The sequence below is a fragment of the Dipodomys merriami genome, unplaced genomic scaffold (assembly GCF_024711535.1).
Source record: "Dipodomys merriami isolate MVZ:Mamm:240054 unplaced genomic scaffold, mDipMer1.0.p SCAF_128, whole genome shotgun sequence".
Lineage (NCBI taxonomy): Eukaryota > Metazoa > Chordata > Mammalia > Rodentia > Heteromyidae > Dipodomys > Dipodomys merriami.
This window is the reverse complement of record NW_027202582.1, coordinates 1,845,260-1,867,650: the sequence shown is the minus strand read 5'-3', so window position 1 is coordinate 1,867,650 and position 22,391 is coordinate 1,845,260. Positions and strand designations below refer to the sequence as shown.

At 50.7% G+C, this 22,391-nt stretch overlaps 1 protein-coding gene and 1 long non-coding RNA gene across 3 annotated transcripts; one reads left to right on the top strand and one right to left on the bottom strand.

The window, feature by feature from the left end:
• The first annotated feature begins 75 nt into the window (after positions 1–75).
• LOC138824297 (uncharacterized) lies at positions 76–11,164 on the top strand. 2 transcript variants are annotated; one of them, XR_011371056.1, is made up of 4 exons: positions 76–287; positions 6,142–6,264; positions 10,687–10,834; positions 10,942–11,164. It is a non-coding gene; the product is annotated as an uncharacterized lncRNA (long non-coding RNA). The 2 variants fall into 2 exon arrangements; XR_011371055.1 differs by having other exon boundaries at positions 10,687–11,164.
• On the bottom strand, positions 3,465–21,332 carry LOC138824296 (solute carrier family 22 member 20-like). The gene is made up of 10 exons (XM_070018080.1): positions 20,955–21,332; positions 20,780–20,883; positions 16,838–16,992; positions 12,156–12,324; positions 10,930–11,053; positions 8,050–8,165; positions 5,774–5,988; positions 4,645–4,753; positions 4,346–4,552; positions 3,465–3,839 (listed from the first exon to the last, which is right to left on the bottom strand). The coding sequence occupies exons 1-10, from the start codon at positions 21,330–21,332 to the stop codon at positions 3,743–3,745; spliced, it is 1,674 nt and encodes a 557-aa protein (XP_069874181.1). The 3' UTR covers positions 3,465–3,742.
• Positions 21,333–22,391: the final 1,059 nt, after the last annotated feature.

The following is a 22,391-nucleotide window of genomic DNA, read 5'->3' as shown; positions in this document are numbered from 1 at the left end:
GGCTCGGGTCAGCCCCGCCCTCCCCGCGCGCCCGCCCCTCTGCGGCTGCGCACTTCGCTCCCGCCCCCGCTCTGTCCGCGCGGGGAGCGACCGCCCGCGCATCCCCGTTTCCCAGGCCTCGCCTTTCCGGCCGGAGCCCCGAAGTGCTCGTTTATTCCCCCTCTGCCTGGGGCGCAGGCGCTGTCGCGTCCTTGTCTTCGATTGCCCTAAGCGGGAGGGACGGCCGTGAGGTCCCCACAGCACCAGGTTACCGGCGTCTCCGCCCGCTGTTGGAAGGTTCGTTGGAGGTAAATAGTCTCACGGCGTTCCTGCCCGCGGTGTCTTCGAACCGCGATCCTCGGATCCCAGCTCTGAGTCCCGGGGCTTGCAGGCGAGAGCCGGCGGCGCCCGGCTCGTTGTAAGCACGGTACCCGGAGGCGCCGCCCGCGCGTGGCCGCCGGGGGGCGCGCTGTAGCGGCCTCGCGTTCTCGCCTGAGTGACTTCTTGGCCCAGTTCCACGCACCGTGTGTGTCACCGGAAATTAAGGCTTTCCGCGTAGTGTAAGGGTGTGGCGGGGTGGGCTGGTGGCTCCTACCTGTCATTGTAGCTGCGAAGGAAGCTGAGGTTTGAGGATCGTGGTTCAAAGCCAGCCCAGACAGGAAAGACTGTGAGACTCATCTCCAATAAACTACTCAGAAAACCAGAAGTGGTGCAGTGGCTCAAATGGTAGAGTGCTAGCCTTGAGCTGAAGAGCTGAGGGACAGCGCCCAGGCCCAGAGTTCAAGCCCCATGACCCACACACACACACAAAGAAAAAGAACAACAGAAGAATATACACTGAAATAATCACTAACAGTATTTCGTGCAGTTTTATTTAAATACAACAGTATCCAAATAGCTGCTACATGTTGGACAATAGTTGAAGTCATAAGTACATCCACATGTTCTTCCAAGTGACTTTTGGGATCCTGCTTGCCAACATTCTTTATTGCCAGCTGGGTGCCCGTGGCTCACACCTGTAATCCCCGTTCTTCAGGAGACTCAGATCTGAGAATCATAGTTCAGAGTCAGCCCAGGGACTGAAAGTATGTGACACTCTTACCTCCAATTAACCAACCAAAAAAGGACAGAGGGCCAATGGTGTGGTCCTGTGGGGACCATACATCCTTCCTCTCCAGGGAACCCTGGATTACAACACATGAAAAAAAAAAAAAGCAAGCCTGGGCTGGTGGCTCCCACCTAGACACATTTTTTTTTGGGGGGGGGGTCCGGTCATGGGGCTTGAACTCTGGGCCTGGGTGCTGTCCCTCAGTTCTTCAGCTCAAGGCTAGCGCTCTACCACTTGAGCCACAGCGCCACTTCTTTTTGCTTATGTGGTGCTGAGGAATTGAACCCAGGGCCTCAGGCATGCAAGGCAAGCGTAGAGCCACTGAGCCACCCTCCCAGCCCTCACCTAGACACATTTTAAACATTACACTGAAATTACAATTCCCATGATGTCCCTGGCTGGGCTGACAACTGCCTGCTATTAAGGCAAGGTTGTCACTGTCCTTTTTTGTTGGTTTTACATAGTACTAGACAAGTGTGCTTTTACTCCCTGAGTTACATGCCCAGCCCACTGTTGCAGTTTTCTTTTTTTTTTTTTTTTTTTTTTGCCGGTTGTGGGGCTTGAACTCTGGGCCTGGGCACTGTCCCTCAGCTCTTCAGCTCAAGCCTAACGCCCTACCACTTGAGCCACAGTGTCACTTCCGGCCTTTTTCTGCTTATGTGGTGCTGAGGAATCAAACCCAGAGCCTCATGTATGCAAGGCAAGCGCTCTACCACTGAGCCACCTTCCCAGCCTGTTGCAGTTTTCTTGCTCATGTCTAACACTCTACCACTTGAGTCGTGCCTTTCACCTGGCTTTTGATTGATTGATTGGAGGAGTCTTTGGACTTTTCTGCTTGGGCTAGCTTCAGACTGTGATCCTCAAATCTTAGCCTGCTGATTAGCTAGGATTATAGGTGTGAACTGTTGTGCTTGGCTTCCCCCTGCCTTTTTAATTTACTCATTTGTGGAGGTGTGACAACAACTCAAATGAGAAAGCTCACATATCTGAGTATGGTAGTGGACAGCTGTGATCCCAGCCAGACTTGGGAGGCTGAGAGGCAAGAGGACCAAAAATTCTTGGCCAGCCTGTGTTACAGAGTAAGACCTATCTCCAAAACAAAAAACAAAATCGCCCAGAAAGCTCAGAATGCATTACTGACAAATGTTCCTGGATGTGTTCAACAGAAGGTGAAGCCCATGTGTTCGCTTCGGCAGCACATATACTAAAATTGGAAAGAAGATGAAGCCCATGATTCCATGGAGGGACTGAGGATTTGCTGAGTGTTGGGTCTCTGGCTAGTATTGGGAACAGAACCAGGGCATTGCACCTGCTCTGCCCCTGAGTCCCACCCCAGCCAGTGCCAGGGCCTAATACAACTCCCTGGGGAGTCACCTCCCAGGCCCTGTTCTTGGGACCACACTGCTAGAAGGCTGGTCTCAGAGGAATGTTAGGGACAAAGGCTCCGGCCCAGAGTGTGACATTTCTACTACCTCTGTTGTGTTACTCTTGGGCTGTAGGGGTTGAGCTGTGATATCATTTGATTCCAGGGCAACTACAAGAGAAATAACTGAGCCCTGGTAACTCATGCCTCTTATCCTAGCAACTGAGGAAGCTGAGATCTGAGGATTGCAGTTCACAGCCATCCTGGGCAAGAAAGTCAGTGATTCTTATCTCCAGTTAACCACCAAAAAGCCAGATGTTGAGTTATGGGTCAGATGGTAGAGCAAAAAAGTACAGGGACAAAGCCAGACGCTGATGGCTTATGCCTGTAATCCTAGCTACTCAGGATACTGAGATCTGAGGATCATGATTCAAAGCCAGCCTGGGTAGGAAAGTCTGTGAGATTCTTATCTTCAATTAGCAACCAGAAAACTGGAAGTGGTTCAAGTGGTAGAGTGCTAGCCTTGAGCTGAAGAGCTGAGGGACAGCGCCCAGACCCAGAGTTCAAGCCCCACAACCAACAATAACAACAGAAAAAAGCAAAATAGAAGAAAACTCAACTTTGGGCCAAGATTGGAATGCCCATGAATCTAGTGTCACTGGCAGTGAAAGTAAAGGTGAGGGGTGTGAGCATGTATCCAAGGTGTGGGCTGGACTTCCATGGTTCAGATGGCACTAGGTCATCCTAGGAGACTGCTGAAGAACCAGTGGTGGAAACATCCATTGCCCAAGTCTGGATTCACCACTCATGCAACTATGTATTGGGCTTTCTGCAAGGTCCACTTAGGGGCTACAAAGGCAGGAAAGGCCTGCTGTAGAGATGCTGTTCCCCAAAACCCCAGGAGGTAAGACACACACATATGTGCCTGTGCGCGCGCACACACACACATACACACACACACACACACACACACACACACACACACACACACACACACGGCAGGTTTGGAGATAGGAACAGTCAACAGTATTTTTATTATCATGAAGCACAATCTGTGCTTTGGCCCCCTAGAGATGGTTTCCCTGGTCTTTTATCTCTTTGTGATGCAGATTATTGGGCATTCCTCTGAGAAGTCTCAGCAGTGGCTTCTGCCCCACCGCCATGTCCTTTGGCTGACCTTGCTTGGAGTTCAGTGCCAGCTTCGCCCAGTATCCCCGGGAGAAACTCAGGGATGGGGAGGGCTGGGCACTGGCTAAGCTGCTGCCAGCTTATGCCAGGTTCCTCTTGGCAGCTTAGATGGTTTCCTTGAGGTGAGACGTGCCCAGCTGCTGAAGAGACATTTCTTCTCTCTTTTCTTCTGTATCTTTCTTGGAAGGACCCTCTTTGACTCTGTTCGAATGGGAATGGAAAATATCAGCTATCTGCTTATTTTCATCATTTGTCTATCTTGCCCATGCATCCTGTTTACTCTTAGCTGGCTCCATTTTGGGAATTTTTTTTTTCAAAGTTGCAACAATTTTGTCAGTGGGAAAGCATTTGAGATAAGGAGACCCTGATAAGAAAGGGGACTGGAATCTTCCATTCAATTCCCTATTCCCATGTGACTCATGCTCTTTTAAATCAATGATGGAAAAAAAACTTTTTAAAATTTACTTTGTCAGTAATGGGCCTTGAACTTCGGGCCTCCGTAGAGCCTGGGTGCTGGCCCTTTGCTTTTTCTGCACAAGACTGACATTCCATCACTTGAGCCACAGCTCCACTTCCTGGGCCTATTCTTGTTAGAAAGGCAACCTGGGAGGCATTGCTTGCTCTTATTTTCTGGCTCATCCTTCAAAGCTCCCACCCAGGCCTGAGCTACTTCCCTTTAGTCTCAGCCTGACAGACCCCACCCTCACCGTCTCTCCATGGCAGCGATAGTCTCCACCAGGGGCACATTGCGGGTCTCCATTAGGAAGCAGGTGACAGCCAGCCCCGCCAGCATTGAGGTGGCACCGAAGGCCACAGGTGGCAGGACTGGGTTGAACTCCCCCAGAGTGGTGATCAAGGGTGCTGCCAGACCCCCGATGCGGGCGTTGACAGAGGCGAAGCCCATCCCCATCTGCCTGTGGGAGGTGTGGAAGGGTCAGGAGCAGGCCCTGGTGTCAGAGGGCCGGGCAGCTCTCTTCCCAGGTGCCCCAAACCCCAGTGCTCCCACCTGATCTCTGTGGGGTACAGCTCTCCTGTGAACAGGTAAATGCAGATGAAGGAGCTGGCCAGGCAGCCTTTGCCCAGGGCCGCCTGGGCGGTGCGCAGGGTCTGCATGTCTAGAGGAGAAGAAGGAGGGAGGTTGAGCTGTGGGGAATGGGGTGGGGAGAGGGGAAGATTGGGGGAACCTCAGGAGGAGGATGGTAGGAGAGGATGTAGAAGATAAAACCAGGGGTCAGAAGGAGGAAGAAGCTGGGCTCTGGTGGGAGATTTCCTACCATACCCAGACCTGGGCCCTACCCTGCCCTATGCCATAGAAATGGCTATTATTATTATTGTTATTATTGTTGTTGTTGTCTGATCATGCATGCCAGTACTGGGACTTGAATTCAGGGCTACTCTTGGTTAGGGTTTTTTTTTTTTTTTTTCTCTACCACTTTTTGTTGTTGGGGGGTGGGGATTGAACTGAGGACCTGGGCTCTGTCCCTGAGCTTTTCTGCTCAAGGCTAGCACTCAACCACTTTGAGCCACAGCTCTACTTCTGGTTTTCTGGTGGTTAATTGGAGATAAGAGTCTCACAGAGGGCTAGGAATGTGGCTTAGTGGTAGAGTGCTTGCCTAGCATGCAGGAAGCCCTGGGTTCCATTCCTCAGTACCACATAAACAGAAAAAGCCAGAAGTGGCTCTGTGGCTCAAGTGGTAGAGTGCTAGCCTTCAGCACAGAGAGGCTCAAGGACAGTGCCCAGGCCCTGAGTTCAAGCTCCAGGACTGGCAAAAAAAAAAAAAAAAAGAGTCTTATGGACTTTCCTGCCTAGACTGGCTTTGAACCAGATTTCAGCCTCCTGAGTAGCTAGGATTACAGGTATGAGCCATTGGAAGCTGGCATTTGTGTGCCAGTAGCTCACAGCTGTAATCTTAGTTACTCAGGAGGCTGAGATCTGAGGATCATGAGTCAAAGCCAGCCCAGGCAGGAAGTCCATGAGACTCTTAACTCCAATTAAGCACCAGAAAACTAGAAGTGGTGCTGTGGCTCAAGAGGTAGAGCGCTATCCTTGAGCTGAAGAGCTGAAAGACAGTGCCCAGGTCCAGAGTTCAAGCCCCATGACTGACCAGAAAAAAAAAAAAAAAGCAACAGCTCACCTTCTGGCACAAACATGTTGGCAATGACCATGAGCCCAGCCAGAAAGAGGAAGGAAGCCACTGTGGCCCGGCGGCCAACATAAATCATGGTGGTGGTGGCCACCAGCATGGCAGGGATGTCGATTAGGCCAAACAGAGCCTGCACCAGGTAGATGTTCAGCCCGAACTTCTGTAGGTCCATGGCCACACCGTAGTAAGCCACGGAGTTAGAAAACCTGGAAAAGGTGGCAGAACGGTCATATTTCACCCATGGCTCACTGACCTGTCCAGGGCAGGGGACTTCTTTGCTCAGGGAGTTCAACGCTCCTTATTGTCCACGACATCCCCTCCTGATCTCCCGCGTGTCTGACTTTTGTTTTGAAATCCAGACTTCTCCTTCTACATCTTGAACACAGGCCCTGAGTTCAAGCTCCACTGCTTGTACAAAGAAAAGGATTTCAAGTCTTGGAGTTGGCATTCATGGCCTGCTTCTTCTCAGCAGGCAAAGGAAGGTGAGGAAGTAGAGGAGGAAGGGCTTGTCTGACCAGGCTGGAGGGAGAGCGCCACGAATCTTCCTTTTCCTGAACTGAGGTCTCTTGGGCTCTCCCACTGCCCAGGGTCAGGCTAACCTGCAGAAGGCTTCTCCACCTCCAGGGTGTAGTAACCCCTTATTCTGGGTGCCCCCAAACCACCAGACAGCAAAGACTAAGAACTTTCCACCACCAGACAGCAAAGACTAAGAACTTTCCCCGCTCAGAAGACACTATGTGGAAAATGAACTATGCAATTGTGGACAAGGACAGGAGGAGGTAACTGGAAGAAGGTGAAGGAAGGGGGTGATTGTCCAAAAAAAATAATGTGCAGGGGCTGGGAAGGTGGCTCAGTGGTAGAGAGCTTGCCTTGTATGCCTGAGGCCCTGGTTTCGATTCTTCAGCACCATATAAGCAAAAAGAAAAAAGCCGGAAGTGGTAGAGTGCTAGCCTTGAGCTGAAGAGCTGAGGGACAGCGCCCAGGCCCAGAGTTCAGGCCCCACAACTGGATTCCCCCCCCCCGAAAAAAAAAAAAAAAAGTAATGTTCAGGATGATCGTGGCTCAGGCCTGTAATCCTAGCTACTCAGGAGGCTGAGATCTGAGGATTGCAGTTCAAAACCAGTTCAGGCAGGAAAGTCTGTGAGATCTTTTTTTTTTTTTTTTTTTTTTTTTTTTTTTTTGTGGGTCGTGGGGCTTGAACTCTGGGCCTGGGCACTGTCCCTCAGCTCTTCAGCTCAAGGCGAATACTCTACTACTTAAGCTATAGTGCCACTTCCGGTTTTCTGGTGGTTTATTGGAAATAAGAGTCTCCTGGACTTTCCTGCCTGGGCTGGTTTTGAATCTTGATGCTCAGATCTCAGCCTCCAGAGTAGCTAGGATTATAGGCATGAGCCATCTGCATCCAGCTGTGAGACTTTTACCTCCAGTTAACTATCACAAAAGCAGAAGTGAAGCTTTGGTTCAAAGTGCTAGAGTACTAACCTTGAGCAAAACAGCTCAGGGACAATGTCCAGGCCCTGAGTTCAAGCCCCATGACAGAAGGAGAAGAAGAAGAAGAAGAAGAAGAAGAAGGAGGAGGAGGAGGAGGGGGAGGAGGGGGAGGGGGAGGAGGAAGAGGAACCCCTTTGAATAACACCCTAATTATAGGGGCTGGGAAGGTGGCTCAGTGGTAGAGCGCTTGCCTTGCATGCATGAGGCCCTGGGTCCAATTCCTCAGCACCACATAAGCAGAAAAACCAGAAGTAGCACTGTGGCTCAAGTGGTAGAGTGCTAGTCTTGATCTGCAGAGCACAAGGACAGCACCCAGGCCCAGAGTTCAGTCCCCATGACCAGCAAAAAAAAACCCTAATTAGAACAATTTTTGAAAAATGTTGGCTCATGCCTGTAATCCTAGCAACTTAGGAGGTTGAGATTTGAGGATAACGGCTCAAAAACTAGCCCAGGTAGGAAAGTCCATGAGATTCATCTCCAATTAATCACCAGAAAACCGGAATTGGTACTGTGGCTTAAGTGGTAGAGCGCTCACCTTGAGCTGAAGGGCTCAGGGACAGCACCCAGGCCCAGAGTTCAAGTCCCACGACCAAAAAAAAAAAAAAAAAAAGGAGAGAGAGAGAAAAAAGTCTATGACAGTCTTATCTCAGATGAAGTAGGGCTGTGGCTCAAGTGGTAGAGAACCAGCCTTGAGCACAAAAGCCAAGGGAGAGTGTAAGGCCCTGACTTTGCACTCCAGCACCAACACCTACCCAAAAGCACGGCCCATCACTTACCATACCATCATGAGACAGCACGTGACCTTACGGATGGCTGGGGTTCGAAAGAGATCCAAGATGGAGCTGGAGGTGCGCACATTTGCAAACTCGCTGTGGATGTAGGAGCTCACCACCTGGGTGCAAAATATCTGATCAGGGAGAGCAAAGGACCTGGGGCCCACATTACCGTAGGAGTACCTCCATCTGAGGAAAGGAGGGCCACAATTTGTACCTTCTAGTAATATGGCCAGCTCTAGTCTCCTGTGGACAGATGGCTCCAGCTAATCTGCTTTCAGGGCTTTGAGATGCCCCATGGGCTCCTAGGCCTGCTCTTATACTCCTGAGATTCTGTGGTTGTGTAGGGACCCTCATCCCATTCCTCATATAGACTGAGATAATGTCAGACAGTGGTTAAAAATGGATCTGAAAGCCAGACCAGTGGCTCATGCCTGTAATCCTGGTTGCTCAGGAGGCTGAGAACTAAGGATCATGATTTGAAGCCAGCCTGGGCAGGAAAGTCCATAAGACTCTTATTTCCAATTAACGACCAGAAAACCGTAAGTGGCACAGAGGCTGAGATCTGAGGATCATAGTTTGAAGCCAGCCTGGGCAGAAAAGCTTAGGAGACTCTTTTCTCCAGTTAACTACCCAAAAAAGCCAAAAGCCAAGTGGTAGAGTGCTAGCCTTGAGCAAAGCAACAACAAAACAAAAATATATTAAAGACAAAAAACAAAAACTCAGGAACACCAGCATTCAGGCGCTGAGTTCAAGTCCTAGGATCAGTATACACACACACACACACACACACACACACACACACACACACGCTTCTGAGTGAACTTGTCATCACACACACACACACACACACACACACACACACACACACATGCTTCTGAGTGAACTTGTCATTACCCCATTGTATGTTCATAGGCAAATTTCCTGATCCATTTGCATTTTAACTCCTCACTGGCAGAAATGAGACATTTGGGGCTGGGAAGGTGGCTCAGTGGTAGAGTGCTTGCCTTGCATGCATGAGGCCCTGGGTTTGATTCCTCAGCACCATATAAACAGAAAAAGCCGGGAGTGGTGCTGTGGCTCAAGTGGTAGAGCGCTAGCCTTGAGCTGAAGAGCTGAAGGACAGCACCCAGGCCCAGAGTTCAGGCCCCACAACTGACCAAAAAGAAAAAAAAAAATGAGACATTTAGTGAGATTCTATTTATATGTCAAGGCATTAGTACCGTGCCTTGTGTGGAGCTAAATAAATAGTATTGCATTACTAATCAGCTGGCTGGCTTCTTTTGCTGGGCCTGGACAGAAAATGTGAATAGGTGAGAATTAGCCCTTCTAATGGGTGCAGTGCTGGGCCCTTGGGCACAGGAGGCCTTGGGGCTGGACTTGCAGACTCAGATGCCTTGAGCCGAGGGCTACAAGCCTGTTGCACTGGCCTTCAGAAGCCAGTGATTTAGAGCTCTAGGCACACAGTGGGAGCTGCTCTGTGCTTTAACCACCAGCAAGCTGAGCAGCACATAGCAGCTTCCAGCAGCAGTGACTTAAGAGTACAGCAGGTAGCACCTGCTAGTGTTCAGTTCCCGATTCGGTCTTAAGTATTAGGATCCTAGTTTTAAAAGTTGTTAGTGTTACAGCTCTTCAGGCCTCGAGTGTCAGGACCACTGGCCCTGTTAACAGCTCTTAAGCCTTGACAATAGCAGACTATTGGCTCTAAGTGCTTAGCCCTCTAGAACTCCTCCAGCAACCAGGACCCACAGACTCCTGACTTTGGCTCCTTACAACCTTACAGCTCAGGAGTCTGAGCTCTCTGCTGTCCCCTCACCTGTCATTTTGTATACCACAGCTCTTGTCCCCTGTCAGGTTTCCTCATTACCACTCTATCATTGTCACTGCCACCTCCACTGGTAGACTGCTTGCCTTGCATGCATGAGGCCCTGGGTTCGATTCCTCAGCACCATATAAGCAGGAGAAGCTGGAAGTGGCGCTGTGGCTCAAGTGGTAGAGCACTAGCCTTGAGCTGAAGAGCTAAGGGACAGCGCCCAGGCCCAGAGTTCAAGCCCCACAACCAAAACAAAACAAAAAAACCCTGAGCATTAAAAGGTTCTTTACAATAAAGGTTTCATGAAAATGCAGCACAGAATTAACAACCTTAATAGCATTAAGCAGTACTTAGTAGTATTTAACAATGCTTGATACTGTATGATTCCTGCCCAGTGCCCAGGGAGAGGGGTCCCTCTCTTCTGTCTCACATATCCACAGTAAAAAATAGTTATCTGATAATAACTGGCATTTATTTTTTTTTCTTTCTTTTTATTGTTGGTCATGGGGCTTGAACTCTGGGCCTGAGCAGTGTCCCTCAGCTCTTCAGCTCAAGGCTAGCGTTCTACCACTTGAGCTACTGTGCCACTGCTCGTCTTCTGGTGGTTTATTGGAGATAAGAGTTTCATGGACTTTCCTTGCCTGGGCTGGCTTTGAACCGCAATCCTCAGATCTCAGCCTCCTGAGTAGCTAGGATTACAGGCGTGAGCCACTGGCGCCCAGCCATTAATAATTAGTATTTAGAATGATACTTTGTCATTGGTTTTCCAGTATTTTTACTTTGTGCTTACTATTTAAAATTTTTCATTTTTATTCATATTTTGACAGGATGTCAATGTAGATGAGATTATTTCCTAATGACACCGATGAGTAAATGAATGAATGCCCCAGGTCACACAGCCATTCAGGCTGATTGGGCATCTGCCTGGAGCCTTCTCTGCCCTGTGCATTCCCAGCCTCACTTCCTGGATGGCAGGTGAGTCTTGAGAAACTAACCAGATCCCAGTAGGACTGGGGGCTGCCAGGAAGACAGAAGCTCATTCGTTGCTTCCTTCCTCACCCACCACTTGCCTCTGAGGTCAGCCTGTCCCCTTCTTCCCGTCTTCCATTCATCGCTGCTACCTTCTGCAAGTTCTGCACAGCCTGCTGCGACCTGCCATGTAGAAGGAGCCATCGGGATGACTCTGGAAGCCACCTGGGACAGGAAGAGGAAAAAGAAGATCTGGGAAGGTGGCTTAGTGGTAGACTGCTTGCCTTGCATGCATGAGGGTTCCATTCCTCAGCACCACATAAGCAGAAAAAGCTGGAAGTGGCGCTGTGGCTCAAGTGGTAGAGCGCTAGCCTTGAGCTGAATTGCTGAGGACAGAGCCCAGGCCCAGGGTTCAGGCCCCACAACTGACAAGAAAGAAAGAAAGAAAGAAAGAGGACAAAGAAGGCCCAGGGCTGAGTGGGGCTCATTTCCCTCTCCAAACCCAATTCTGAGGATCATAGTTCAAAGACAGCCAGAAAAATCACCAAGATTCTTATCTCTATGCAGCAAAAAGCCAGAACTGGAGCTGTGGTAGAGCTCCTGCCTTGTGCAAAAGATCCAAATGAGAGCATGAGGCCATGGGCTTAAGCTCCAGTACCAGCACACACACACAAAGATGAAGTGCTCCACTGTTTTTGAATTAGGAAGACACCTTCCCTCCTTCCCTTTCTTCCTTCCTTCCTTCCTTGCTTCCTTTCTTTTTCTTTCTTTTTCATTTATTTATTTTTGTAGCAGATCATACAGAGACAACAGCATGCCCAGCATTGTATCTGGCTCTGACAGTGGCTGTTGGTCTTGAATGAATCATAGACTCACTCTCAGCTGTACCTCAGTTGCCTTAAACTAAGCATCATGGGGTCATTGTGAGGCACAAAGGATTTGATGAAGGCAAAGTCACTCAGCAAGAGGCTGGGAATGTGGCTTAAGCCCTGGGTTCAATTCTTCAGTACCACATACACAGAAAAAGCTGGAAGTGTCGCTGTGGTTCGAGTGGTAGAGTGCTAGCCTTGAGCAAGAGAAGCTCAGGGAAGTACCCAGGCCCTGAGTTCAAGCCTCAGGACTGATATATATATATATATCACGCATGTTCTAGAACCCCTTGCTTATGGGACAGGTTTTACCAAAGCTTCCTTGACTCCATTCACCAGTTCTGGGGACCCTGTGTGACCCCACCAAGTCCAGAAAGTCCCAGCCACTACACACCTCCCCTCTCCATGGGGTCCACACAAGGGACGCACCCTTCAGCATTCCACTTTGCTGAACGTACCAAGAGTAGAGGAAAAAGATCAGGAAAGGAGCAGAGACAGCAAACTGCAGCCACCGCCAAGGGCGGATCAGGTACGCCACTCCTGCCAGGATGAGCTGGCCCATGGTGAAGGAGTAGCCCAGCAAGATGCCCGCCACAGTGCGGCCCCGGGTGGGCATCCACTCCACAACTGTAGAGGAAACACAAGCATGCTCAGCCGGACTTGTCTATCAGGTGGTTGTTTAATCACCCCAGCCCTTTTCACCACAGTGGCCCCTTAAACTCATCCCAAGATTCATTTAGAATAAGCATCCCTACCTCACTTCATATACCCAGGGGGAGGGCCAAAGAACTCACCAGAACCACTGACATGACAGAAGCTTAAATTCATGGGACCTGAATCTTAGTGTAGAAAAATGCTACACTAGAAGTAATAAAATGAAAAGCTAGAAGTAATCAAATGAAGGTTTAACAAATTTAACTCATAAAAATGAGAAATATGATCCGGGCACTGGTGGCTTGCGCCTGTAATCCTAGCTACTCAGGACCAAGGTTCAAAGCCAGCCTGGGCAGGAAAAGTCCGTGAGACTCTTATCTCCAATAAACCACTCAGAAAACCAGAAGTGGCGCTGTGGCTCAAGTGGTAGAGTGCTAGCCTTGAGCTGAAGAGCTGAGGGACAGCGCCCAGGCCCAGGCAGGGTTCAAGCCCCATGACCAACAAAGAGAGAGAGAGAGAGAGAGAGAGAGAGAGAGAGAGAGAGAAACATGAAGCCATAAAGTCAGGAGAGGAAGAGAGAGCCAGAGAGACAGGGACAGGGACAGAGAGCTAAAGAGACAGAGAAGAAGGAGGAGGACGAGGAGGAAGAAGAGGAGAAGGAGGAGAAAAGATAAAAGAAAAAGGAAAAATGTTGTAACTTAATAAGATACCATTGCATTGGAAGAGTTCTTACAAACCAATAGGAAAATGACCAAAAGCCAAAAGAAAAATGGTTGCCAATGGCTAATGCCTGCAATCCAGTTTACCCAGGAGGCTGAGATCTGAGGATCACAGTTTGAAGCCAGCCCAGTCAGGGAAGTCCATGAGACTCTTATCTCCAATTAACCACAAAAAGCCAGAAATGGAGCTGTGTCTCAAATGGTAGAGCACTAGCCTTGAACACAAAAGCTCAACAACAGCAGCGAGGCCCAGAGTTCAAACTCTAGGACAGGGGGAAAAAAGTCAAAAGATGCGAAGGATCAGTAGAGAAGGAAATAAAATAGTTCTTAACTGTAAGAAAACATTCTTGCCGGGCGCTGGTGACTCACGCCTGTAATCCTAGCTACTCAGGAGGCTGAGATCTGAGGATCGCGGTTCAAAGCCAGCCCGGGCAGGAGAGACCATGAGACTCCTATCTCCAATAAACCACCAGAAAACCGGAAGTGGCGCTGTAGCTCAAGTGGTAGAGCGCTCGCCTTGAGCTGAAGAGCTGAGGGACAGCGCCCAGGCCTGGAGTTCAAGCCCCATGACCGACAAAAAAAAAAAAAGAAAAAAAAGAAAACATTCTCGACCTCATGCAAAGACAAAAATGCAAATCTTTAACAATAGCACAGTCTGGAACACCTTAAACATCCACTCATGGGGGACTGGTTAAGTAAGTTAGGACATACTTGTACAAGAAAGCCACAACAGCTGGTGCTGGTGGCTCACACATGCAATCTCAGCTACTCGGGAGGCTGAGATCTGAGAATCATGGTTCAAGCTAGCCCAGGCAGGAAAGTCTCTTATCTCCAGTAAACCACCAGAAAACTGAGAGCGCTAGCCTTGATCTAAAGAGCTGAGGGACAGTGCCCAGGCCCAGAGTTCAAACCCCCTGACCGACCAAAGAAAAAGAAAGAAAGAAAGAAAGAAAGAAAGAAAGAAAGAAAGAAAGAAAGAAAGAAAAAAGGCAGGAAGGAAAGCAAGCAAGCAAGCAAGCCACAACAAATTAGCAGGGACATTTCTAGTGGCAACGAGCATGCATGTGCCATCTGCCAACAAGTCCTGTTATTTCTGCCTTCACAATTTCGCCCCATCTGTGTCTGCTCTGCTGCCACCTCCTGGTCTGGTTTCGCCTCTGCTCTTCCTGAGACAGCAGTGGCCTCTTACCTGGCCTTCCTGCTTCTGGTTTGATATCATCTAACAGTGACCAAGGTCAGGTTTCAGATCCTAAATCAGGTCTTTACTCAGCTCAGAATCCTCTAGCACTTCCTGTCTCATTCAGAGTTAAAAAACCACACTCTTTAAAGTGGCCCACGCGGGCTGGGAAGGTGGCTCAGTGGTAGAGCACTTGCTTTGCATGCCTGAGGCCCTGGGTTCGATTCCTTAGCACCACATAAGCAAAAAGAAAAAAAGCCAAAAGTGGCACTGTGGCTCAAGTGGTAGAGCGCTAGCCTTGAGCTGAAGAGCTGAGGGGACAGCGCCCAGACCCAGAGTTCAGGCCCCACAACTGGATCAAAAAAATAAATAAATAAAGTGGCCCACGCCTGTAATCCTAGCTGCTCAGGAAGCTGAGATATGAGAATCTTAGTTGGAAGCCAGCTTGGGCAGGAAAGTCCACAGGACTCTTATCTCCAATTAACCTGTAAAAAGTCAGTGGTAGAGGTATAGCTCAAGTGGTAGAGTGCTAGTCTTGAGCTAAAAAGAGTACATGGCCCTCAATTCAAGCCCTAGTACTGGTACACACAAAAAAGTGGCCAAGTATCTCCCATCGTCCTCCTGGTCCCTAGGATTTCCCCTCCCCACTCCTCCCCCACCTCTGACCTCATCTGTCATAAATACACTCAACTCTGCTTTAGACACAGGGACCCCTTTGCTCTTGAGCCTGGGCACATGCTGCTCCTGTAGGAGGGACTTGCCTTTCCCTCTGCCTGGAATTCCTTCCCTCATGCCTCGGCAGGGCTCACTCACTCTGAGAACTGCAATTTAAACTGCAGACTTTGGGGCTGGGAAGGTGGCTCAGTGGTAGAGCATTTGCCTTGTATGCATAAGGCCCTGGGTTTGATTCCTCAGCACAACATAAGCAGGAAAAAAAAAAGCTGGAAGTGGCACTGTGGCTCAAGTGGTAGAGCTCTAGCCTTGAGCTGAAGAGCTGAGGGACAATGCCCAGACCCAGAGTTCAGGCCCACAACCGGACCCAGAAAAATAAATAATAAATAAATAAACTGCAGACTTGGGTGGGCAATGTGGCTTAGTGGTAGAGTGCTTGCCTAGCATGCTCGAAGACCTGGATTTGATTCCTTAGTACCACATAAACAGAAAAAGCCAGAAGTGGTGCTGTGGCTTAAGTGGTAGAGTACTAGCCTTGAGCAAAAGCTCAGGGACAGTGCTCAGGCCCTGAGTTCAAACCCCAGGACTGGAAAAAAAGTCTGTAGACTAGCTTACACCTATAATCCTAGCTACTCAGGAGACTGAGATCTGGGTAATAAGGTTTAAAGCTAGACCAAGGAAGAAAGGTCCATGAGACATTTATATCCAAAAAAGGCAGAAGTGGAGCTGTGGCTCAAGTGGTAAAGTTCTAGCCTCGAGCAAAAAACTCGGGGATAGTGTCCAGGCCCTTGAGTTCAAGCTCCAGTATCAGCGCAACAAACAACAAACAAATACAAATAGTTATGGACGGCTCCCTTGTACCAAGCCATTGCCATTTTTACCCATTTGGTAGGGGCTCAGGTTCCCATGTGGCACTGATCACCTTCTGTGTGTGTGTGTGTGTGTGTGTGTGTGTGTGTGTGTGTGTGTGTGTGTGTGTGTGTGTGTGTGTGTGTGTGTGTGTGTGTGTGTGTGTGTGTGTGTGTGTGTGTGTGTGTGTGTGCCCGCACGCCCGTGTGCGCGTGTGCTGGTACTGTGACTTGAACTCAGAGCCTTTTACTCTCGTTGGGCTTTTTTGCTCAAGGCTAGTGTTCTACCATTTGAGTCACAGGTTTTTGGTGGTTAAATAGAGGTAAGAGTCTCATATACTTTACTACCTGGGCTGACTTCAAAGATGAACCTCACATCTCAGCTTCCTGAGCAGCTAGGATTACAGGCATGAGCCACTGGTGCCTAGCTGTTTTTCCATTTTGGATAACTGAGGGTGGTGGCTGTTTCTCAGTGCTGGTCCCAGGAGCAAGCTAAGTAGCTTAGGTAAAGCACAGGCGTGGGTAGGTCTGTGTCCAGGGTGGATTTTCTGCTACCCCACAATGCTTTCTGCCAGGACCTCCTGGGACCTGCTAGCTAGAAAGAGGGCTGAGCCTGGTGTGCTAAAGGCTTTGTCTCTACCCAAAGAAACCAGCAGCCTTGCAACCCTAGCAAGCCCACCCTGCTTAGAGCCCAGAGACTTCGGAGCTGCCTGCAGCCCTGGGAACTGTCATAGCTCACCTCTGTGATTCCCCTACACCTGGCACCCAGCAGGCACTTAGTACATGATCAGTGTTGACTAACGCACAGATTAAATAACCCACAGCTCCTCAGCTTACAGATTAGGAAACTAAAACCCACAAGAGGGAAAGGCCACCAGGGCCTATCACTAGCTAGCTGCTGGCAGGGCCATGATCTGAGAATGGGGAGTCTCCTGGGTCTGGACCCCAGATGGTCAACTGAGATCCTAGATGAGAATCCCAACAACACGAAATAGGATGGGCCACATGGGGCCGCCACTCCCCTGACTCCAGCCCCCCAGGCCCTCAGAGCCCCGCTGGGGTGCACTCACCTAGGGAGAGGGAGTTGAGGATGATGCCGGAGAAGGTCATGCCCATCAGGAACCGGGAGACGCAGTACGCGCTGAAGGAGTCCACCAACGCCGTGGCAGCCCCCGAAACCGCCAGCTGCAGGTATGACCAGATTAGGGGGGCCTTGCGGCCCAGCCTGAGCCCAGGGAACAAGCAGAGCATTAGGGTTCTGGGAGCAAGCTGCCACAAAGTGGCAGCCTGCCTCCAGCCATTCTCTCTCATATGGGGGCATCAAGGCCGGGAAGGGAAAGCTGGGGTGCCTGGTAAAAGCCAGCCCTCAAAACAGGACCCATCATTTCCAGGTTCAAGGCACTGGTTCCGAGGCTGGTCAGAGAGGGGAGGAAATAGTGGGGAAGGAAATTGGAGAGATTTACCCTGGATACTGGTAGCACACACCTGTAATCTTAGCTACTCAGGAGACTGAGCTCAGGATCGTGGTTCGAAGCCAGCCTGGTAGGAAAGCCCCTGAGACTCTTATCTCTCATTAACCATCAAAGAGCCAGAAGTGGAACTGTGGGTCAAATGGTAGACCACCAGCTTGGAGCAAAAAAGCTAAGGAACAGCCTCCAAGTCCTGAGTTTAAGATCCAGTAGTGACAACTAGCCCCCCCCCCAAAAAAAAAATTGAGAGAGATAGAGAAGCAGAGACAGACAGAGGGAGAGAGAGATTGGCTCCAGGTCACATAAAGCCAGCGATTCTACAAAGACCAAAGGTAGGGGTAGCAGGTAGAGAGGGGGTAACCTGAGCATGTTCTGGGTAGAAGGGCGCCTCAGCCTAGAAATAGCAGGGGAGAGGTGTGGGGGAGAGGTCCCCCAGGCTGCAGAAGCAGGACCCAGGATCTGGTCTACCAAGGAATTGATCATTAAACAGTGGGTGAGAAGAGTCCAAGACCAAGGACGCGGGGTTAACTACACTCTGGCTGCGGCATTGCTCCCTTGCAAAGGTGGGTTCAGGGGGAGAGGACAGAGGCCAAGAAGGGGGTGCCAGTGTTTCCTTACCACATATCCTAAGACATACTCATTCCTACCTTCCTTTCTTGGGGAGGAAGATGCGTCACATGGGACAAGGGCCATGTCAGCCTCGCTATGAAGGGTCTGAGGTGGGAAGCACAGGGCTTTCTACACTCTGGGGAGTGGGGTCTGGAGTCCAGCAGCCCTCTCACCTGAACAGAGGGGGAGGGAAGAGGGCAGAAGACAGAAGAGAGGAGGAAGACTAGGGAAGGCAGGGGTGGAGGTGGAGGAGCGGACTTCATCAGAGCCTTTGCCAGGCTGCATGGTCCGAGGGTGGGGTGTGGCTATGGAGGGGTAGCCCATCCACACATCAGATGCAATGGGGACACTAAGAATCCAGGAGGTCATCGGAGGCCGGAGGCTGGCCTCTGTAATCCTAGATCCTAGCTATGCAGGCAGTGAGATCTGAGGATTGCAGTTTGAAGCTAGCCTGGGCAGGAAAATCCATGAGATTATTTCTTCTTCTTCTTCCTCCTCCTCCTCTTCTTCCTCTTCTTCCTCTTCTTCTTCTTCTTCTTCTTCTTCTTCTTCTTCTTCTTCTTCTTCTTCTTCTTCTTCTTCTTCCTCTTCCTCCTCCTCCTCCTCCTCCTCCTCCTCCTCCTCCTCCTCCTCCTCCTCCTCCTCCTCCTCCTCCTCCTCCTCCTCCTTCTTTTTGTCCTGAGGCCTGAACTCGGGGCCTGGGTGCTGTCATTCAGCTCTTCAGCTCAAGGCTAGCACTCTACCACTTGAGCCACAGCGCCATTTCCAGCTTCTCCTGCTTATGTGGTGCTGAGGAATCAAACTCAGAGCTTCATGCAGGCAAGGCAAGCACTCTACCACTGAGCCACCTTCCCAGCCCTCCATGAGGTTCTTATTTCAAATGAATTACAAAAAATGCCAGAAATGGAGCTATGGCTGAAATGGTAGAGTGCTAGCCTTGAGCAAGAGAAGCTCAGAGACAGCGTCCTGGCCCTGAGTTCAAGCCCTAGAACTGCTGTGCAGGTGTGCAGGCACACACACACACACACACACACACACACACACACACACACACACACACACACAAATCCAAGGGTCTCCAAAGTGGAGACAAAGTCAGGGGCTGGACCATGTGTGGATGTACTAGGACTTGTATAATAAAAATGGGGGCAAGGCTGGGAATGTGGCTTAGTAGTAGAGTGTTTGCCTAGCATGCATGAAGCCCTGGGTTCAATTCCTCAATACCACATAAACAGAAGAAGCTGGAAGTGGCACTGTGGCTCAGGTAGTAGAGTGCTAGCCTTGAGCACAGAAAGGCTCAGGGACATCGCCCAGGTCCTGAGTTCAAGCTCCAGGACTGGCAAAAAAAAAAGTTGGGGGGCTGGGGGCTGGTAGGCCATACCTGTAATCCTAGCTACTGAGAAAGCTGAGATTTGAAGATCACAGTTAAGGACAGCCTGGTCAGGAAAGTCTGTGAGATTCTTTTTTTTTTGGGGGGGGGGGAGGGGGGTCAGTCGTGAGGCTTGAACTCTGGGCCTGGGCACTGTTCCTCAGTTCTTCAGCTTAAGGCAAGCGCTCTACCACTTGAGCCACAGCACCACTTGTGGCTTTTTCTGCTTTTGTGATGCTGAGGAATCAAAACCAGGGCAAGCATACAAGGCAAGCACTCTACCACTGAGCCACCTTCCCAGCCCTAGATTCTTTTTTTTTTGTCGGTCGTGGGGCTTGAACTCTGGGCCTGGGCACTGTCCCTCAGCTCTTCAGCTCAAGGCGAGCGCTCTACCACTTGAGCTATAGCGCCACTTCCGGTTTTCTGGTGGTTTATTGGAGATAGGAGTCTCATGGTCTCTCCTGCCCGGGCTGGCTTTGAACCGTGATCCTCAGATCTCAGCCTCCTGAGTAGCTAGGATTACAGGCGTGAGCCACCAGCCCCCGTCCCAGCCCTAGATTCTTATCTCTAATTGTCTACCAAAAAGCTAGAAGTAGAGATGTGGCTTAAGTGGTAGAGTGCCAGCTAAGTAAGGGAGTGAGTTCTGACCCTTAATTCAAGCTATAATACTGACATTAAAAAAAAAAAAAAAAGAAGCCGGGCGCTGGTGGCTCATGCCTGTAATCCTAGCTACTCAGGAGGCTGAGATCTGAGGATCACGGTTCAAAGCCAGCCTGGGCAGGAGAGACCGTGAGACTCCTATCTCAAATAAACCACCAGAAAACCGGAAGTGGTGCTGTAGCTCAAGTGGTAGAGCGCTCGCCTTGAGCTGAAGAGCTGAGGGACAGCGCCCAGGCCCAGAGTTCAAGCCCCACGACCGACAAAAAAAAAAAAAAAAAGAAAAAAAAGAAAAGCCGGGTGCCAGTGGCTCACACCTATAATCCTAGCTACTCAGAAGGTTCAGATCTGAGAATTGTGGTTCAAAGCTAGCCTGGGCAGGAAAGTCCATGAGACTCTTTTTTTTTTGTTTTTTTTGGGGGGGGGGTCCGGTCATGGGGCCTGAACTCTGGGCCTGGGCACTGTCCCTCAGCTCTTCAGCTCAAGGCTAGCGCTCTACCACTTGAGCCACAGCGCCACTTCCGGCTTTTTTCTTTTTGCTTATGTGGTGCTGAGCAATCGAACCCAGGGCCTCAGGCATGCAAGGCAAGCGCTCTACCACTGAGCCACCTTCCCAGCCCCTCCATGAGACTCTTATCTCCAATGAACCACCAGAAAACCAAAAGTGGAGCTATGGTTCAAGTGGTAGAGTGCTTGCCTTGAGCTGAAGTCCAAGCTGAGGGACAGCGCCCAAGCCAAGAGTTCAAGCCCCACAATTGACCAAAAAAAAAAGTTCAGAGACAGAGCCCAGGCCCTGAGTTCAAGTCCCATGACAGCCAAAAGAAATTTAAACACCAAATGAAGGCTGTGGCCTAGGGCTTTCTGGCTCTTGCTTTGAGTCTGGGGCCCCCTCAATCCCCAGGGCTCACCTGTCTGCCAGGCCGCCAAACACAGCAGCTCCCACTAGCACTCCAGCCATGTAGACAGACTGCGCCAGGTCGGGGAGGCTGCGGGCCTCGCACACGAGATCCCACTGCAAGTGAAGAGGGGACCCTCAGCCTTGGCCATGGGAAGCAGCCGCCATGCCTTCCAGCCCCCTCTGACCTCCATCGCGATGGTAGATGGGAAGACGCTGCGATCGTAGACCCAGCCTTCCTTGCATGTCTCCGTGGCTGCCTGGTGGATGGAGGTGGTGTTGGGGCTCAGGAGGGCCCACTGAGGCTCCATGAAGCGCTGGCATGGCTCAGGGACCCCATGCTGGTCCAGGGGGACCACGGCCCTCAGCCAGGCCGCTGAGTCATTGGTGGTGGCCCCCGTGTGGTTGGTGGGGTGCCGACAGTAGTGGGGGGGCACGGCAGCTGTGAAGTTCTGTAGGAAGGTGTGGCAGGCCAGCAGGGCACAGGGCAGCAGCAGCAGGGTGGTGTAGACCAGCTGGAAGCACCCCACGCTGCCCAGGGCATCCAGCAGGTCTGTGAAGGCCATGGCCACAGCTCCTAGCCAAGGCTCAGCCGGCACTGACCTTATGTAAAGGGGCCAGGGAGGGGGCAGGGGAGAGGTGAGGCGGGGAGGGGGAGGATCAGGCCAGGGGTTAGGACCACAAATGCCCTGGGTCCAGCAGCTCAGAAGGGTCCAGTTACACCTCACAGGAGGCCGCGATTATCCCCACATCTGCGTGGCTCCCTCCCCAGACCTCTTCTTCAGGTCTCTCTCCACCCTAGAGGCTCACCTTGCAGCCCACCACCCAAACCGACAGGCTCAGCGGCCCTGCTTCCAGCCCTCCCCACAGGACCCAAGGGTGAACGAGGCCTGGGGCCCATTCACCACATAAACAGAAAAAACCAGAAGTGGCGTTGTGGCTCAAGTGGTAGAGCGCTAGCCTTGAGCTGAAGAGCTGAGGGACAGCGCCCAGGCCCAGAGATCAGGCCCCAGGACCAAAAAAAAAAAATGCACCCATGAGCTTAGTATTGGTGGCACACATCTATAATCCCTGATCCTCAGGAGGCTGAGACCTAAGGATAGCAGTTCAAAATCAGCCTGGGCAGGAAAGCCCAAGGGATTTTGTTTTTGTTGTGTTGTTGTTGTTTTGCCAATCCTGGGGCTTGAACTCAGAGCCTGGGCACTGTCCCTGAATCTCTTTGTGCTCAAGTCTAGCACTCTACCATGTGAGTGAGCCATAGCACTACTTCTGGCTGTTTGTTTTTTCCCTGTGTATGTGGCACTGAGGAATCAAACCCAGGACCTCATGCGTGCTAGGCAAGCACTCTACCACTGAGCCACCTTCCCAGACCCCCAAGAGATTCTTATCTCCAATCAACCACCCAAAACCCCCAACATAACAAAGGCAGAAGTGGAGCATGGCTCAAGTGGTAGAGTGCCAGCCTTGAATGAAAAAACTAAGGGACAGTGCCCAGGCCCTGAGTTCAAGTCCCAGTACACACAGATAGACAGACAGAAAGACACAGACACACAGACACACACTAAATGGGACAGCCCAGAGGCCTCAGGCTAGGGGTCCTGGGTTCCCTCTCCACATTGGAGCAG

Coding starts and splice junctions, on each gene's coding strand:
- LOC138824296 (XM_070018080.1), bottom strand. CDS start 21,332: ATGGCCTTCACAGACCTGCTGGATGCCCTGGGCAGCGTGGGGTGCTTC. Junction 12,325..16,837: donor CCTCAACTCCCTCTCCCTAG/GTGAGTGCACCC, acceptor TTTCCTCTACAG/TTGTGGAGTGGATGCCCACC. Junction 4,754..5,773: donor CAACATGTTTGTGCCAGAAG/GTGAGCTGTTGC, acceptor CTTCTCCTCTAG/ACATGCAGACCCTGCGCACC.